This window comes from Triticum aestivum, chromosome 3B, assembly GCF_018294505.1.
Source record: "Triticum aestivum cultivar Chinese Spring chromosome 3B, IWGSC CS RefSeq v2.1, whole genome shotgun sequence".
NCBI classification, from domain to species: domain Eukaryota; kingdom Viridiplantae; phylum Streptophyta; class Magnoliopsida; order Poales; family Poaceae; genus Triticum; species Triticum aestivum.
Window position 1 is genome coordinate 92,417,926 of NC_057801.1, and position 17,459 is coordinate 92,435,384.

The following is a 17,459-nucleotide window of genomic DNA, read 5'->3' on the forward strand; positions in this document are numbered from 1 at the left end:
TCCCCTTCATGGATCTCGCATAGAATCTCTTGGCCTTCTTCAGGCGAAAACACAACGCTGGAACATGCCTGAAACACTGCAGTGGTGTAACTCGCCATTGTGAATAACCATGGACTTTGATCACCGGACTATCTATCTGGCTAGAACCTCATCATCTGGTAGCTCGCCCCGGTTCATATACACCAAATATGGAACCGTCCAATCCGGAATTACATGTAAAGCGGCTACCAATTGGGCCTCCGGATCAGGAACAGCTAAATCCTCCTCTGTAGGCAACTTAACAGACGGGTTATGCAAGATATCTAAAAAGGTATTGGGTGGTACCGGTTTACGCTGAGATCCTAGCCGGCTTAAAGCATCTGCTGCTTCGTTTTTGCACCGGTCAATATGCTCAACCTGATAACCTTTGAAGTGACCCGCCACAATATCCACCTCGCGTCTGTAAGCCGCCATGAGTGGATCCTTAGAATCCCAAGTGCCAAAAACTTGTTGGGCCACCAGATCAGAATCTCCAAAGCATCATACCCGGCTTAAATTGATTTCCTTGGCCACACGGAGACCGTGGAGCAACGCTCCAGTACCTCACGTTGACACGCCCCAACCTCTCTTACGCCGTCCAGCAGTGCTGCTTGTTCATGCATGCGCCGCGTGACTGCCACTTCCAGCTCGTCAAACGCATCCTACGGTACCTGCGAGGGACGACGCACCTCGGACTCCAGCTCCATCGGGACACCTCCACCGATCTCATTGCCTACTCCGACGCCGACTGGGCAGGTTGCCCAGACACACGCAAGTCGACCTCCGGCTTCTGTGTCTTTCTCGGCAGCAACCTTCTCACATGGTCGTCGAAGCGGCAGAGTACCATCTCCCAGTCCAGTGCCGAGGCCGAGTACCGCGCCATGGCAAACGCCGTCGCCAAGACGGTGTGGCTACGTCAACTACTCGGTGAACTTCATCAGCCTCCCGGGCGAGCTACGGTGGTCTACTGCGACAACGTCAGCGTCGTCTACATGTCTAGCAACCCGGTGCAGCACCAACGAACGAAGCACATTGAGATAGATCTCCACTTCGTTCGTGAACGCGTCATGCTAGGCGAGCTGCAGTTCTTCACGTCCCGACGAGCTCCCAGTTTGCGGACATCTTCACAAAGGGGCTGCCGACACGCGTCTTCAACGATTTTCGGTCCAGCCTCAACATCGGTGAACCTCACGTTTCGGCTGCGGGGGGGTGTTCGATTGCTCGTCTACAACAGCTCCCAGATGGCTAACCCACTCGCCGGGTCTCTAGCTAGGCTAATTGCCCACGCTGTTCATGCGCCTACGTGCGCCCGCACGCCCTGCATGGCAGGGGTGCCGTTGTATACTCTCTCCCCCTCTCTCTGTGTGTACTTCTGCTATATAAGCCCGACGTGGCCAATGTAATCAGTGTGCGAGAGTAATACAACTTAGCTCATTGTTCCTGATAGATGACTTCCGGCAAAATTACCTTCAACCTGTTAGCAAATACTCCATCCGCTCCCTATTATAAGACATTTTGAATATTGTAATATGGACTACATGCGGATTGAAATGAGTTTACAAACACACTAAAACTTGTCTATGTACATTCGATTAAAAAATAGAACATATAATAGTGAACGGAGGGAGTATTTAGGAATAAAAATTTCCATGTCGCCGGGGTGGGAGCCTCCAATTGGATGGAGAGTGGTAGCAAGTCCCGAATTTTGAGGAAAGTATTGGCCCAGCCCAGTAGTCCATGGCACGGTACACGCCACATGAGAAAGTGATGACCAGATGGTGCAGTCCTCCTAATCGGCGCTTCAGCGCCAATTTTTGTCCCTAGCGCCCACTAAAAGATAGTATGTCCCAGGCTGTGGCCCATTAACACTTCCATTGCTCGCCCGCCTTGCTCTCGCTAGTTGCCTCGTCCTGTTTCATTCTTCTTTCAACCAGCTGATTAGCTTGCCTTGACCGTTGACCACTGATCGTTGACATTGATCGTTCACTTTTCTAAAAAGAGTTTGGGGATTTGTAATATGTTTGCTACACTTGAAAATGTTCATGGATTTGAAAAGGTTTCACATGTTTTAAAAAGGTTCATTTTTAAAAAAAAGGTATAAATAATAAAAAATCAGATATTTTTAGAAAATGTTAATAAGGAAAAATGTTCATGAATTTTAAAACCAAATATGAATTTGAATCATTCATGGATTTGAAAACAAATTCAAAAATTCAAAAATGTTCATGATTTTTATAAAATATAAATAATGGATTTTGGAGAAAAATGAATTTTATAAAATGCCATGAATTTTAAAAAGGAAATATAATAAAAAATTCAAAAATAGAAGAAAAAACAAAAGGGCCAAAAGATACGAAAGGCAAGGAAAACAGAAAAGCCGAAAAAACCCAGAAAAAATCATCTAAAAAGCCAGAAACACGTGCAAAAAAATAAAAAAAAATTACATAGGAAGCGCCCAGAGCGCGACACGTGGGGGCGGCTGAGAGCGAGCCAAATGACGTGCTTTTCTTTGTTATAAATTTAGTTTTCTTTTGTTTTTCACTGGTTTTATTTTATATTTCTTTGTTCCTTTGTTTTCTTCGTCTTTATTTGTGTTTGTTTGTTGATTTTTATCTTTTCTTTTCTTTTTTGTTCAACAAATTTTAAGCTTTTTTCAGTAAACATTCTAAAAAAATCATATACATCTAAATTATTTAGACCATTACTTTAATGATCTAAACGGTCTTATATTTTTTTATGGAGGGAGTTCGCGTTAAACATTTCTTAAATACATGATCTTTTTTTTTGAAAACCTATATTAACATCCAATTTTTTGAAACATGGCGCCCCGGGCCAGGGTGTCGTGTTCTCTAGCATGGTGCCCCCGCCCAAGGTGTCATGCTATTACATGGGAACCAACATTTAAAAAAACTTCATGGAAAATCAAGTTTGGAAGTTTCCAAAAATCTAAAAAAAGGTAAAATGTTAAGAGGGTGATACTTTAATGCCATGTGAAGGCAGCACAGCAGGAAAACACGCGCGAAACCACAGAACGGTTGCAACCTCCACCACGCCACCGCGTTTTCACGAGCTCGCTCGCTGGTTCTCCCTCACGGCCGCGTCCACGAATATTCTGGACTCCTCCAGCGCGCGCTAGAAACCGCCATGCCCAAAACTTCCTCCATGACCATGCCCCGCCGTATATAAGCCGGGTCGCGTCGCCGCTCTCCCTTCACCAAGTAAGCAAAGCCAGTTGATTAATTGAAGCAAAGTCACAGAGCGTGCGTGCGTGCAAGAAAGCGTCGGCCGCCGGAGCTGCTGCAGGAAGCCAGGAATCATCCCCGTCTCCAATCGAGTATGGACAAGGTGCTGGCCTTCTCCATCCTGAGCGCGTCGCCGGCTGACGTCGCCCCCGGCGCCGGCTCCGGCAACAGCTGGGCTCGGCTCTCCTGGCAGCGGCAGGGGAGGAGGCTGCAGGAGCAGCAGGACGACGACGACCAGGCTAGAGCAGGGCAAGACGGAAAGCAGCGCGGTCTGCCGGCTGAGGCGGAGCAGCAGCCGGACAAGGGGAAATCGCAGTCACCGCCGACGTTGAGGGCGCGGTTCGCGCCGGAGTTCGATGGGATCGACTGCTTCGGGACCATCGTGTGCCACTGATCAGTGAATCACGAGCTGCTCGTGGTCGTGTGTGAGACTAATTCTTTCTTCGTGCGATCGGCGCGTTCATTTGCTGTTAACTTGTGCTTCCAACTGAAGCCGCGTGTTGTACAGAATGCAGAGCTAGAAAGAAACCAATTTCGCCATGATTATTTGGAGATTAGCTTTGGTTTTTAATGCTTGACGTCGTGACGGAGCAGAGATTTTCAGTAACGGCAACATCTGCATGGGCAACAGTGAAGTTTCAGGCGATCAAAGCCATCGAACTGAGTTTACGTCTGAAGATACCGACACTTTCGTCAGTTAACTGAAATAGACTCACCACCCTACATCCTGCAAGTTCAGAGTTCATAGTCCAACAGAGAAACATCTCTGCCGGTTTGGAGTCGTTGTCTGCAGAGATTTGCATACCATGTACTCCCAAGAACAACAATGTGATTACATTATTACAAAAAGTGGCGAAAGAAAATACACATGGTACAAAATATGCATTTCAGCACAAGAAAAGTTTATGTGCGTCTTCTCTAAATAAACATCCTCTCCTCGACTAGAACAAGCCTGATCCATTAACCTCACGATCCGTTCTGGGGGATCATGGCCATTCAGCGAGCATGACAAAAGGTCGGCAGATGAAACTGAGTTTGTCTGAAGATATCCACAATTCATCAGTTAACTGAAACAGGGCACTAAACACTTCGCTGAAACTGAAATTAAGAATTGAAACAGAGAAACATATCTGCAAGTTCAGAGTCGTTGCCGCAGAGATTTACAGAGAAAAAGCGAGCTTGCACAATCATATCAAGAACTGAAATTACTATTTCTCCGGATCATGAAATATGATCCCACACAACCAGCACAAGTTACAAGAGGACAGAGTCCGAACAGGAAACTACAGGGTGACATCGATCCATCCACCAGAGAAGACACACGGACGACGTGCCAAATTAGGCGGAGGTGAACTTGGTGACAGCCTTGGTGCCCTCGGAGACGGCGTGCTTGGCGAGCTCGCCGGGGAGGACGAGGCGGACGGAGGTCTGGATCTCCCGGGATGTGATGGTGGGCTTCTTGTTGTACCGCGCCAGCTTGGTGGACTCGCCGGCGAGCTTCTCGAAGATGTCGTTGATGAAGGAGTTCATGATGGACATGGCCTTGGAGGAGATCCCGATGTCCGGGTGCACCTGCTTCAGCACCTTGAAGATGTAGATCTTGTACGTCTCTACGCTCTTCTTGGACTTCTTCTTCCCCTTCTTCTCGCCGCCCTCCTTGGACGCCGGCACCTTCTTCTCCGCCTTGGGCTTCTTGCCCGCGGGGGTCTTCTCCACCGGCTTCTTCTCGGCAGCCTTGGGCGCCATGGATGCTGCTGCTGCTGCTGCAACGGGGAGAGGTGCTCTGGTGTGCTGTGCGCGGCTTCGCTCGAAGGTGGGGGGAATGGTGGTGGATAAACGGCGAGGGCGCGGCGAATTTATATGAGGAGGGAGGCGGGCTCTGATTGGTGGACGGATGGGTGCCACGGATCGATATGATATCGGCCGTCCGCCGCGGTGCGCAATGGACGACCCAGATGCGCCTTGGCGCGGATCGCTGACGTGGCGAAAGAACGTGGGCGGGGGGAGCAGGCGGGTTTCGGCCCACGCGCGCGTATTGGAGTTTCTCCGTGGCGGGAATTTGAGTTCAATTTCCGATCGACATTTTTTCTGCTGCAAAGCACTTACTTGTATATTTCCCGGAAGTAACGAACCACCATTGGATAGTTCAACTTCATGAGTCAACAATATACTATGGAGTTAATCTACTACATGTGGGGTTCGCTCTTAATTCACGACATCATCCTCGATTTCATGACATGCATGGCCGTCGAAGAAAAATTCGCAACTTTATTCGATTTCATGGAGCATGGACATGCTTCAAATTCGACGGGTCCGGTATTCAGTCTCAGCATCATAGCGAAATGTTCACCGGGCCGCTCTCTCACTCCACCTTCCTTAACCCGAATTCGCAGCCTCCCCGCTCGACTTTGAGCATAAAGGAGCCACCCTCGTCCCCCACGTCGCACGTGTCTGGCAACACGGGGGAAAACCAGCGCCGCCGCCCAAGTTCCGCTCTACACCGTCACTCCCCGCAGCGCCGCCGCCGGAGGGCTGGCCGGCGAAGCGCGCCGCGCCCAGGGAAGGTGGCGGCGAGGCGGTCTCGTTCCCCTCTTCAAGCCAGGACCCCTCCCCCAACCTCGATCTAGTCGGAGCCGCTCCACCATCGCGTCCCTCTCCAGCGCCGCCTTCCTCATCCCCTCTGACGGCGCTCGTCCCCTCCTTGCCCGGATTCGCGGCGGCAGCTGCGCCCCGGTGTCTTCCTCGCGCGCTCGGCCTCGCCCGCCCAGATCCGATCTGGCGAAGCTCCTCCCCACCCCTCCCTCCGGCTGATACGTCCTCCGGCCCGGCGTGGCAGCACGAGCTCGTTCTGCTCCTCCCATGGTCGTCTCCCCCTCGACAGCACGCTCTTCCACTGTGTTGCTGCTGATGGTGCTAGCGCGGCTTGGATGGTGGAGGACCCCAGGCGAGCAGAGGCTCTGGCCCTGCCCAGGTTGCAGGCTGCTCCTCATCTCCGGCGACGCCTCCTCCGAGCTACGGTGTTGTTTCCGTCCGATTTCTGTGGTCAAGGTGGTCTTCTCTAGCGGGTGGTTGAGGCCTCGTGGTGGACACTTTGTCGGCTCCGCTCCGGTCCTGGCGGTCATGTACATGCGTTCTCCAGCGTCCTCTGCGGGCGTGGTTCCGTCCCCGGCGGTCCAGTTGTTGCGTCTCTCCGGCCTTTGGCTTGGCGACATCCCGACGGCTCCGTCCCTAGCAGCTTGGATATGTGTTCCTTTTCGGTTCCTAGCTTGTTGGTGGCATCGGTCGCCATCCCATCCTCCGCGTAGGCTCTCTCTGCCTTGCCGCATTCCGACCCCGTACACCGCCACGGCGTGCCAATCCCAAAGCTCACGTCTTTCGGCGTTGCCGGGTGCCACCCGCCGGCGGCGCGCGCAACCCATGAAGGAAATATGCCCTAGAGGCAATAATAAAGGTGTTATTTTATATTTATTTATTCATGATAAAGGTTTATTATTCATGCTAGAATTGTATTGATCGGGAACTTGATACATGTTTGGATACATAGACAAAATACCGTGTCCCTAGTAAGCCTCTACTAGACTAGCTCGTTGATCAAAGATGGTTAAGTTTCCTAATCATAGACATGTGTTATCATTTGATAAACGGGATCACATCATTAGGAGAATGATGTGATGGACAAGACCCATTCGTTAGCTTAGCATTATGATCGTTCAGTTTTATTGCTATTGCTTTCTTCATGTCAAATACATATTCCTTTGACTATGAGATTATGCAACTCCTGGATATCGGAGGAATTCCTTATGTGCTATCAAACGTCACAACGTAACTGGATGATGATACGTCTCCAACGTATCTATAATTTATGAAGTATTCATGCCATGTTTATAATAATTTTATATGGTTTTGGTATGATTTGCATGGAACTAACCCGGACTGACGTTGTTTTCAGCAGAACTACCGTGGTGTTGTTTTTTGTGCAGAAATGAAAGTTCTTCAAACACCGCGAAACTTTTTGTGGATTTTTATGGACCAGAAGAGAACCAGTGGGCAAAGGCTGCACCTAGGGGGTGCCTCGAGGAGGGCATCACCCAGCAGGGTGCGCCCTGGTGGGTTGTGCGCACCTCGGTGGCCTCCCGTACCCCTTCTTTGCCCTATAAATTCCCAAATATTTTGAAAACCCTCGGGGAGACCCTAGATCGGAAGTTCCACCGCCGCAAGCTTCTGTAGCCACCAAAAACCAATTGGGACCCCATTCCGGCACCCTGCCGGAGGGGGGAATCATCACCGGTGGCCATCTTCATCATCCCGGCGGCCACCACGATGAGGAGGGAGCAGTCCACCCTCGCGGCTGAGGGTTTGTACCAGTAGTTATGTGTGTAATCTCTCTCTCTCTCTCTCTCTCTCGTGATCTTAAGATGTCAGGATCTTGATATATCATGGGCTTTGTTAACATAGATGGATCATATGATGTTTCTCCCCTCTCTACTCTTGTTGTGATGAATTGAGTCTTTACCCTTTGAAGTTTTGTCTTGTCGGATTGAATGTTAAGACCTGAGAACACATGATATATGTCTTGCATATGAATACCCATGGTGACAATGGGGTATTATTTTGATTCACTTGATATATGTTATGGCACTCAACTTGTAGATTCCTGAGGTGACTTTGGGGTAATCTATGTGTAGGGGTTGATGCACGTTTTTATTATCTTTTCTCCGATAGAATCTTTGGGGTCTCCTTGTAGTTCTTTGTGTGGATTGAGTATTGTGAATATGAAATTGTTTGATACATATCGTATAATTAACTCATGGATACTCGTGGTGACATTGGGGTATCTATGTGACATTAGAGTTGGTTGATATGTATTATATGGTGTTATTTTAGTACGAACTCTAGGATAGATTGATCGGAAAGAATAGCTTTGAGGTGGTTTCGTACCCTACAAACAATTTCTATCTTTTGTTCTCCGCTAATAGGAACTCGGGAGTGATTCTTTGTTGCACTTTGAGGGATAATCATATGGTCCAACTATGTTAGCATTGTTGAGAGATTGCACTAGTGAAAGTATGCACCCTAGGCCTCATTTTCCATTATTGCAATACCGTTTGTGCTCCATTTTATCATTTACTACCTTGCTGTTTTTAATTTTTCGCACTACAAAAACTCACATCTACTATCCACACTACACTTCTATCACCATCTCTTCACCGAACTAGTGCACGTATACAGTTTGCTATTGTATTGGGGACACAAGAGATTTCTTGTATTTGATTGCAGGGTTGCTTGAGAGAGACTATCTTCATCCTATGCCTCCCACGGATTGATAAACCTTAGGTCATCCACTTGAGGGAAAATTGCTACCGCCCTACAAAATTCTACGCTTGGAGGCCCAACAGATGTCTACAAGAATAAAGTTGCATAGTAGACATCAGATGATTATAAAGATGCTCTACAGGTATCTCCAAAGTTGTTTGTTGGGTTGGCATAGATCTCTGGGCCCTCTCGGTAATACACATCATAAGAAGCCTTGCAAGCAAAGTGACTAATGAGTTAGTTGCAGGATGATGTATTACGGAATGAGTAAAGAGACTTGTCGGTAACGAGATTGAACTAGGTATGAAGATACCACGATCGAATCTCGGGCAAGTAACATACTGATGACAAAGGGAATAACGTATGTTGTCATAACAGTTCGACCAATAAAGATCTTCGTAGAATATGTGGGAGCCAATATGAGCATCTAGGTTCCGCTATTGGTTATTGACTGGAGAGGTGTCTCGGTCATGTCTACATAGTTCTTGAACCCGTAGGGTCCGCACGCTTAACATTCGATGACGATATTGTATTATATGAGTTATGTGTTTTAGTAACCGATTGTTGTTCGGAGTCCCGGATGATATCACGGACATGACGAGGAGTCTCGAAATGGTTGAGAGGTAAAAATTGATATATAGTATGATAGTATTAGGACACCGGAAGTGTTCCGAAGGGTATCGGGTACGTTCGGGTCACCGGAAGGGGTTCCGGGCACCCCGGCAAAAGATATGGGCCTATTGGGCCAAGAGGGGAAACACACTAGCCATCAGGGGCCGGTGCACCCCCCATATGGGTGGAACCAGAGGAGAAGGAAAGAGGGGAAGGGAGAAAGGATTGGGGGGTTCGGCCTCCCCCTTCCTTCCCTCCTCCCTCCTCTTTCCTTCCCCCTCTGGCATTTATGGAAGGGGGAGGCCGAATTGGGGAGGACCCCAAGTAGGATTCGGCCTACTTGGGGCACCCCATGGCTGCCTCCCCCCACCTATATATACATGGGGGCACCTAGAACACACAACATCAATTGTTAGCCGTGTGCGGCACCCCCCTCCACATTTTACACCCCTGGTCATATTCTCACAGTGCTTAGGCGAAGCCCTGCAAGGATCACTTCACCATCACTGTCACCACGTAGTCGTGCTGACAGAACTCATCTACTACCTCGACACCTTGCTGGATCAAGAAGGCGAGGGACGTCACCGAGTTGACCGTGTGCAGAACTCGGAGGTGTCGTACGTTCGGTGCTTGATCAGTCGGAGCTAGAAGAAGTTCGACTACATCAACCGTGTTGCCAAATGCTTCTGCTTACGGTCTATGATGGTACATAGACACACTCGATCCCCCTCATTGCTATGGATTGCTACTTCTTGAGATTTCATTGCTTTTTCCCTTGAAGAGGAAAGGGTGATGCAACAAAGTAGAGATAAGTATTTCCCTCAGTTTGAGAACCAAGGTATCAATCCAGTTGGAGACAACGCACAAATCGTTCAATACCTACACAATCAATCAAATAAACTTGCACCCAACGCGATAAAGGGGTTGTCAATCCCTTCATGGTTACTTGCAAAAGTGAGATCTCATAGAGATAGATAAACGATAAAGTAAATATTTTTGGTATTTTTGGTTTATAGATCGGAAAGTAAAAGATTGCGAGAATAGTAGATCAAAAACTAATATTGTAGATCGGAAACTTATATGATGAACAAGAGACTCGGGGGCCATAGGTTTCACTAGAGACTTCTCTTAAGATAGAAAATAATACGGTAGGTGAACAAATTACTGCCGAGCAATTGATAGAAGAGCGCAAAGTTATGATGATATCTAAGGCAATGATCATGAATATAGGCATCACGTCTGTATCAAGTATACCGACACGACTCTGCATCTACTACTATTACTCCACACATCGAACGCTATCCAGCATGCATCTAGAGCAATAAGTTCATAAAGAACGGAGTAATGCATTAAGTAAGATGACATGATGTAGAGGAATTAACTCAAGCAATATGATGAAAACCTCATCTTTTTATCCTCGATGGCAACAATACAATACATGCCTTGCTGCCCCTACTGTCACTAGGAAAGGACACCGCAAGATTGAACCCAAAGCTAAGCACTTCTCCCATTGCAAGAAGAACCAATCTAGTTGGCCAAACCAAACCGATAATTCGAAGAGACTTGCAAAGATATCAAATCATGCATATAAGAATTCAGAGAAGATTCAAATAATATTCATAAATAAGTTGATCATAAATCCACAATTCATCGGATCTCGGCAAACACACCGCAAAAATGTATTACATCAAATAGATCTCCAAGAACATCGAGGAGAACATGGTATTGATAATCAAAGAGAGAGAAGAAGCCATCTAGCTACTAGCTATGGACCTGTAGGTCTGTGGCAAACTACTCACGCTTCATCAGAAGGGCAATGGTGTTGATGTAGAAGCCCTCTGTGATGGAATCCTCCTCTAGCAGGACGTCGAAAAAGGCCCCTAGATGGGATCTCACGGAAGATTGCGGTGGCAGAAAAGTGTTTTTGTGGATGCCTTTGTTGGTTTGGGGATATATGGGAATATAGAGGCAAAGAAATTGGGTCAGGAGGTGCACGAGGGGCCCACAAGGATGGGGGGCGCTCCCTACCCCCAATGGGCGCGCCCTTCGTCCTTGTGGACGCCTCATGGCTCTTCCGACTTCATCTCCAAGTCTCCTGGCTATCTTCTGGTCCGAGAAAAATCACCGCGAAAGTTTTATTCTATTTGGACTCCGTTTGGTATTCCTTTTCTGCGAAACTCAAAAACAGGGGAAAACAGGATCTGGCACTGGGCTCTAGGTTAATAGGTTAGTCCCAGAGATAATATAAAATAGCATAATAATGCATATAAAGCATCTAAAGCAGATAATATAATAGCATCGAACAATAAAAAATTATAGATACGTTGGAGACGTATCAAGCATCCCCAAGCTTAATTCTTGCTCGTCCTCAAGTAGGTAAATGATAAAAACATAATTTTTGATGTGGAATGCTATCTAACATATGTATCCATGTAATTTTCTTTATTGAGTCATGAATGTTCAGATCCGAAAGATTCAAAACAAAAGTTTAATATTGACATAAAAACAATAGTACTTCAAGCATACTTATAAAGCAATCACGTCTTATCAAAATAACATGGCCAAAAAGCTATCCCTACAAAATCATATAGTCTTGCTATGCTCCATCTTCATCACACAAAATATTTAAATCATGCACAACCTCGATGACAAGCCAAGCAATTGTTTCATACTTTTGATGTTCTCAAACTTTTTCAACTTTCACGCAATACATGAGCGCGAGCCATGGATATAGCACTATAGATGGAATAGAATATGGTGGTTGTGGAGAAGACAAAAAGAGGGAGATAGTCTCACATCAACTAGGCGTATCAACGGGCTATGGAGATGCCCATCAATAGATATTAATATGAGTGAGTAGGAATTGCCATGCAACGGATGCACTTAGAGCTATAAGTTTATGAAAGCTCAAAAATAAACTAAGTGGGCGTGCATCCAACTCGCTTGCTCACGAAGACCTAGGGTAATTTGAGGAAGCCCATCATTGGAATATACAAGCCAAGTTCTATAATGAAAAATTCCCACTAGTATATGAAAGTGATATCATAGGAGACTCTCTATCATGAAGATCATGGTGCTACTTTGAAGCACAAGTGTGGAAAAACGATAGTAACATTGCCCCTTCTCCCTTTTTCTCTCATTTTTTCTTTGGGTCTTTCTCATTTTTTTGGCCTCTTTTTTTTCCATCCAGAGTCTCATCCCGACTTGTGGGGGATTCATAGTCTCCATCATCCTTTCCTCACTGGGACAATGCTCTATTAATGAAGATCACCACACTTTTATTTACTTACAACTCTAGAATCACAACTCGATACTTAGAACAAAATATGACTCTATATGAATGCCTCTGGCGGTCTACCGGGATGTGCAATGAATCAAGAGTGACATGTATGAAAGAATTATGAAAGGTGGCTTTGCCACAAATATGATGTGAACTACATGATCATGCAAAGCAATATGACAATGATGGTGCGTGTCATAATAAACGGAACGGTGGAAAGTTGCATGGCAATATATGTCGGAATGGCTATGGAAATGCCATAATAGGTAGGTATGGTGTCTGTTTTGAGGAAGGTATATGGTGGGTGTATGGTACCGGCGAGAGTTGCACGGCACAAGAGAGGCTAGCTATGGTGGAAGAGTGTGAGTGCGTATAATCCATGGACTCAACATTAGTCATAAAGAACTCACATACTTATTGAAAAATCTGTTAGTTATCAAAACAAAGTACTACGCGCATGCTCCTAGGGGTATAGATTGGTAGGAAAAGATCATTGCTCGTCCCCGACCGCCACTCATAAGGAAGACAATCAAAAAATAAATCATTCTCCGACTTCATCACATAACAGTTCACCGTACGTGCATGCTACGGGAATCACAAACTTTAACACAAGTATCTCTCAAATTCACAACTACTCACTAGCATGACTCTAATATCACCATCTTCATATCTCAAAACAATCATAAAGAATCAAACTTCTCATAGTATGCAATGCACTTTATATGAAAGTTTTTATTATATCCTTCTTGGATGCCTATCATATTAGGACTAAATTTACAACCAAAGCAAATTACCATGCTGTTTAGAGACTCTCAAAATAATACAAGTGAAGCATGAGAGTTCATCAATTTCTATAAAATAAAACCTACATCATTCTCTACAAAGATATAAGTGAAGCACTAGAGCAATATTGCCTAGCTCAAAAGATATAAGTGAAGCACACAGAGTATTCTAATAAATCACGATTCATGTGTGTCCCTCTCAAAAGGTGTGTATAGAAAGGATGATTGTGGAAAACTAAAAAGCAAAGACTCATATCATACAAGACACTCCAAGCAAAACACATATCATGTGGTGAATACAAATATAGCCTCAAGTAAAGTTACCGATAGATGAAGACGAAAGAGGGGATGCCTTCCGGGGCATCCCCAAGCTTAGGCTCTTGGTTGTCCCTGAATATTACCTTGGGGTGCCTTGGGCATCCCCAAGATTAGGCTCTTTCCACTCCTTATTCCATAGTCCATCAAATCCTTACCCAAAACTTGAAAACTTCACAACACAAAACTCAACAGAAGATCTCATAAGCTCCGTTAGTATAAGAAAATAAATCATCACTTTATGGTACTGTTGCAAATTCATTCTTTATTTATATTGGTGTAATACCTACTATATTCCAACTTTTCCATGGTTCATACCCCCCGATACTACCCATAGATTCATTAAAATAAGAAAACAACACATAGAAAACAGAATCTGTCAAAAGCAGAATAGTGTGTAGCAATCTGTAACTCTCGAATACTTCTCTAAATCCAAAAAATTCTGAAAAATTAGGATGTACTGGGAAATTTGTGCACCAATCTAGATAAAAAAGAATCATATCAAAAGCACGTTTCAATAAAATCTAGGAAATTATTTATTGGGCGCAAAAGTGTTTTCTTTTTTCAGCAGGATCAAAACAACTATCACCGTAAGCTATCCCAAAGGTCCTACTTGGCACAAACACTAGTTAAAACACAAAACCACATCTAACCAGAGGCTAGATGAATTATTCAAAGAAAATCAGGAACAAAAAGCAAAGAACAAAAATAAAATTGGGTTGCCTCCCAACAAGCGCTATTGTTTAACGCCCTTAGCTAGGCATAAAAACACGAATAGATCTAAGTATTGCCATCTTTGGTATGCAATCCATAAGTGGCTCTCATGATAGATTCATATGGCAATTTAATTTTCTTCCTAGGAAAGTGTTCCATGCCCTTTCATAATGGAATTTGAAATCTAATGTTTCCTTCTTTCATATCAATAATTGCACCAATCGTTCTAAGGAAAGGTCTACCAAGAATAATAGGACATGTAGGATTGCAATCTATATCAAGAACAAGGAAAATCTACGGGCACATACTTCTATTTGCAACAATAAGAACATCATTAATCCTTCCCATAAGTTTCTTAATAGTGGAATCCGCAAGATGCAAATTTAAAGAACAATCATCAAATTCACGGAAACCTAACACATCACATAAAGTTCATGGAATTGTGGAAACGTTAGCACCCAAATCACACAAAGCATGGCACTCATAATATTTAATCTTAATCTTAATAGTAGGTTCCCGCTCATCATAAAGTTTTGTTGGGATAGAAACTTCCAATTCAAGCTTTTCTTCAAAAGATTGCATCATAGCATCAACGATATGTTTAGTCAAAGCTTTGTTTTGATTAGAAGAATGAGGAGAATTCAACATTGATTGCAACAAGGAAATACAATCTATTAAAGACAATTATCATAATTAAATTCCTTGAAATCCAAAAGAGTGGGTTCATTGCTACTTAAAGTCTTGACCTCTCCAATCCCACTTTTATCAATTTTTGCATCTAGATCTAAAAACTCCGAATCATTGGGACGCCTTTTAACTAAAGTTGACTCATCTTTAGTCCCATATTTATCAAAATTTATATTAGAAAACAAAGATTAAATAGGATTCACATCAATCACTTTAAGATCTTCATCATTATTTTCATGAAAACTAGAAGAACACACTTTTTCAAACAAATCTCGTTTAGCATGCATCTTGGCGGTTCTTTCTTTGCACTCATCAATGGAAATTATAATGGCTTTGAGAGAATCATTAATATCATGCTTGGGTGAAATAGATCCAAGTTTCAAAGAATCAACATCAAGAGAAATTCTATCCACGTTCCTAGTCAAATCATCAATCTTGAGAAATTTTTCTTCAATCAACGCATTGAAATTATTTTGCGAACTCATAAATTCTCTAACACTAATCTCAAAATCAGAGGGCATCTTATTACAATTTCCATAGGAATTATGTAGGAATTACCATAAGTATTAGAGGAATTACTAGGAAATGACCTAGGATTAAAATTACCTCTATACGCGTTATTACCAAAATTGTTCCTACCAACAAAATTCACATCCATAGATTCATTATTATTCTCAATCAAAGTGGACAAAGGCATATCATTAGGATCAATAGAAGCACTCTTACTATCAAATAATTTCATAAGTTCATCCATCTTTCCACTCAAAACATTAATTTGTTCAATTGCATGCACTTTTTTACTAGTGGAAGATCTTTCGGTGTGCCATTGAGAATAATTGACCATAATATTATCTAGGAGCTTAGTAGCCTCTCGTAAAGTAATTTCCGTAAAAGTGCCTCCTGCGGCCGAATCTAAAAGGTTTCTAGAAGCAAAATTCAATCCGACATAATTTTTTTGTATAATCATCCACAAATTCAAACCATGAGTAGGGAAATTTCGTATCATCAATTTCATCCTCTCCGAAGATTGTGCAACATGTTCATGATCAAGTTGCTTAAAATTCATAATATCGTTCCTAAGGGAGATGATCTTAGCAGGAGGAAAATACTTAGAGATGAAATCATATTTACACTTGTTCCATGAATCAATACTATTTTTAGGCAAATATGAAAACCAAGTTTTAGCACGATCTCTAAGCGAAAATGGAAATAGCTTCAATTTAACAATATCATTATCCACATCCTTTTTCTTTTGATATCACACAAATCAACGGAATTGTTTAGATGGGATGCGACATTTTCACTAGGAAGGCTAGAAAATTGATCTTTCATAACAAGATTCAGCAAAGCGGCACTAATTTCACAAGATTCCCCATTAGTAGCGGGAGCAATCGGAGTACTGATAAAATCATTATTATTGGTGTTGGAAAAGTCACACAATTTGGTATTCTCTTGAGCCATCATGACAAATCAAGCAATCCAACACACGAGCACACAAAAGGCAAGTGAGAAAGACGAAAGGAAGAGGGGCGAAGAAAAGGAACATCTTTTTTAAAATCGTTATAGAAGTGGGGGAGAGGAAAACGAGAGGCGAATGGCGGACAATGTAATGCAAGAGATGAGAGTTTATGATGGGTACTTGGTATGTCTTGACTTGGTGTAGATCGCCTCGGCAAAGGCGCCAACAATTATTCCTGGTATTTATTGAGCTTGCGTTGGTTTTTCCCTTGAAGAGGAAAGAGTGATGCAATAAAGTAGAGATAAGTATTTCCCTCAGTTTTAGAACCAAGGTATCAATCCAGTAGGAGTCAGGGTGCACGCGGCGCGGGTTGCCCGCAATCCCGCAAAGACCGCCCCGCATAAAACATGCTTTGCGGTAACATGCGGGTAACTGCATAATTATGCGGCCACTTGCGGGCTGTCCGCCGGAACCCACTATGTGCCCGCATAGCCATTCCAGTTTGTATTGGAATCTCAGATGTTGTACGTGTGCATTAGAATCTAGAATCCTGTTTGCGTGAGTTCCACTTCCCAGCGCCCAACGAGCTGCCCCGACGGCGGCCGCTCCTCCAGCTTACGGACACTGGGTTCAGGCACACATACTTCAAGTTGTCCGGTGGCGATGTTGACGTGTACATGGGAACCCGTGCCGCTATCATCGTGCCCAATGGTGCAGACAAGTCCACCGCGCAGAAGTGCTCTTCGGATGGCACCTGAACAGTCTCTCCGGATGGCAGAAGATGCGCGTGGTGCTCGCCTCCATGGCATTGAGGAACTGCACGATGCTACTCCTGGAGCTGTACGAGCCCATGAACTATCTGGACATGCAGACTAACGACCTGCTAGCCGAAGCACTGTGCGAGTTCACGGCATGGGTCGTGATAGTCAGCCAACACTCGAGGCTTAGTTCTCGATCGTGCAAGGACAAAGAAGGCAGCAAGGTGTGGCTGGCGTAGGCCGCCTAGCCGGCCAATGGGAACGACGACTAACCATGTG

At 44.6% G+C, this 17,459-nt stretch overlaps 2 protein-coding genes across 2 annotated transcripts; one reads left to right on the plus strand and one right to left on the minus strand.

Moving 5' to 3' along the window:
- Positions 1 to 3,215: 3,215 nt before the first annotated feature.
- LOC123068828 (uncharacterized) lies at positions 3,216 to 3,800 on the plus strand. The gene has a single exon (XM_044491506.1). It carries the CDS (start codon positions 3,355 to 3,357, stop codon positions 3,652 to 3,654), a length of 300 nt encoding a protein of 99 aa, XP_044347441.1. The 5' UTR covers positions 3,216 to 3,354; the 3' UTR covers positions 3,655 to 3,800.
- Positions 3,801 to 4,452: 652 nt separating this feature from the next.
- Positions 4,453 to 5,096, minus strand: LOC123068827 (histone H2B.4-like). The gene has a single exon (XM_044491505.1). The coding sequence runs from the start codon at positions 5,004 to 5,006 to the stop codon at positions 4,599 to 4,601; it is 408 nt and encodes a 135-aa protein (XP_044347440.1). The 5' UTR covers positions 5,007 to 5,096; the 3' UTR covers positions 4,453 to 4,598.
- Positions 5,097 to 17,459: the final 12,363 nt, after the last annotated feature.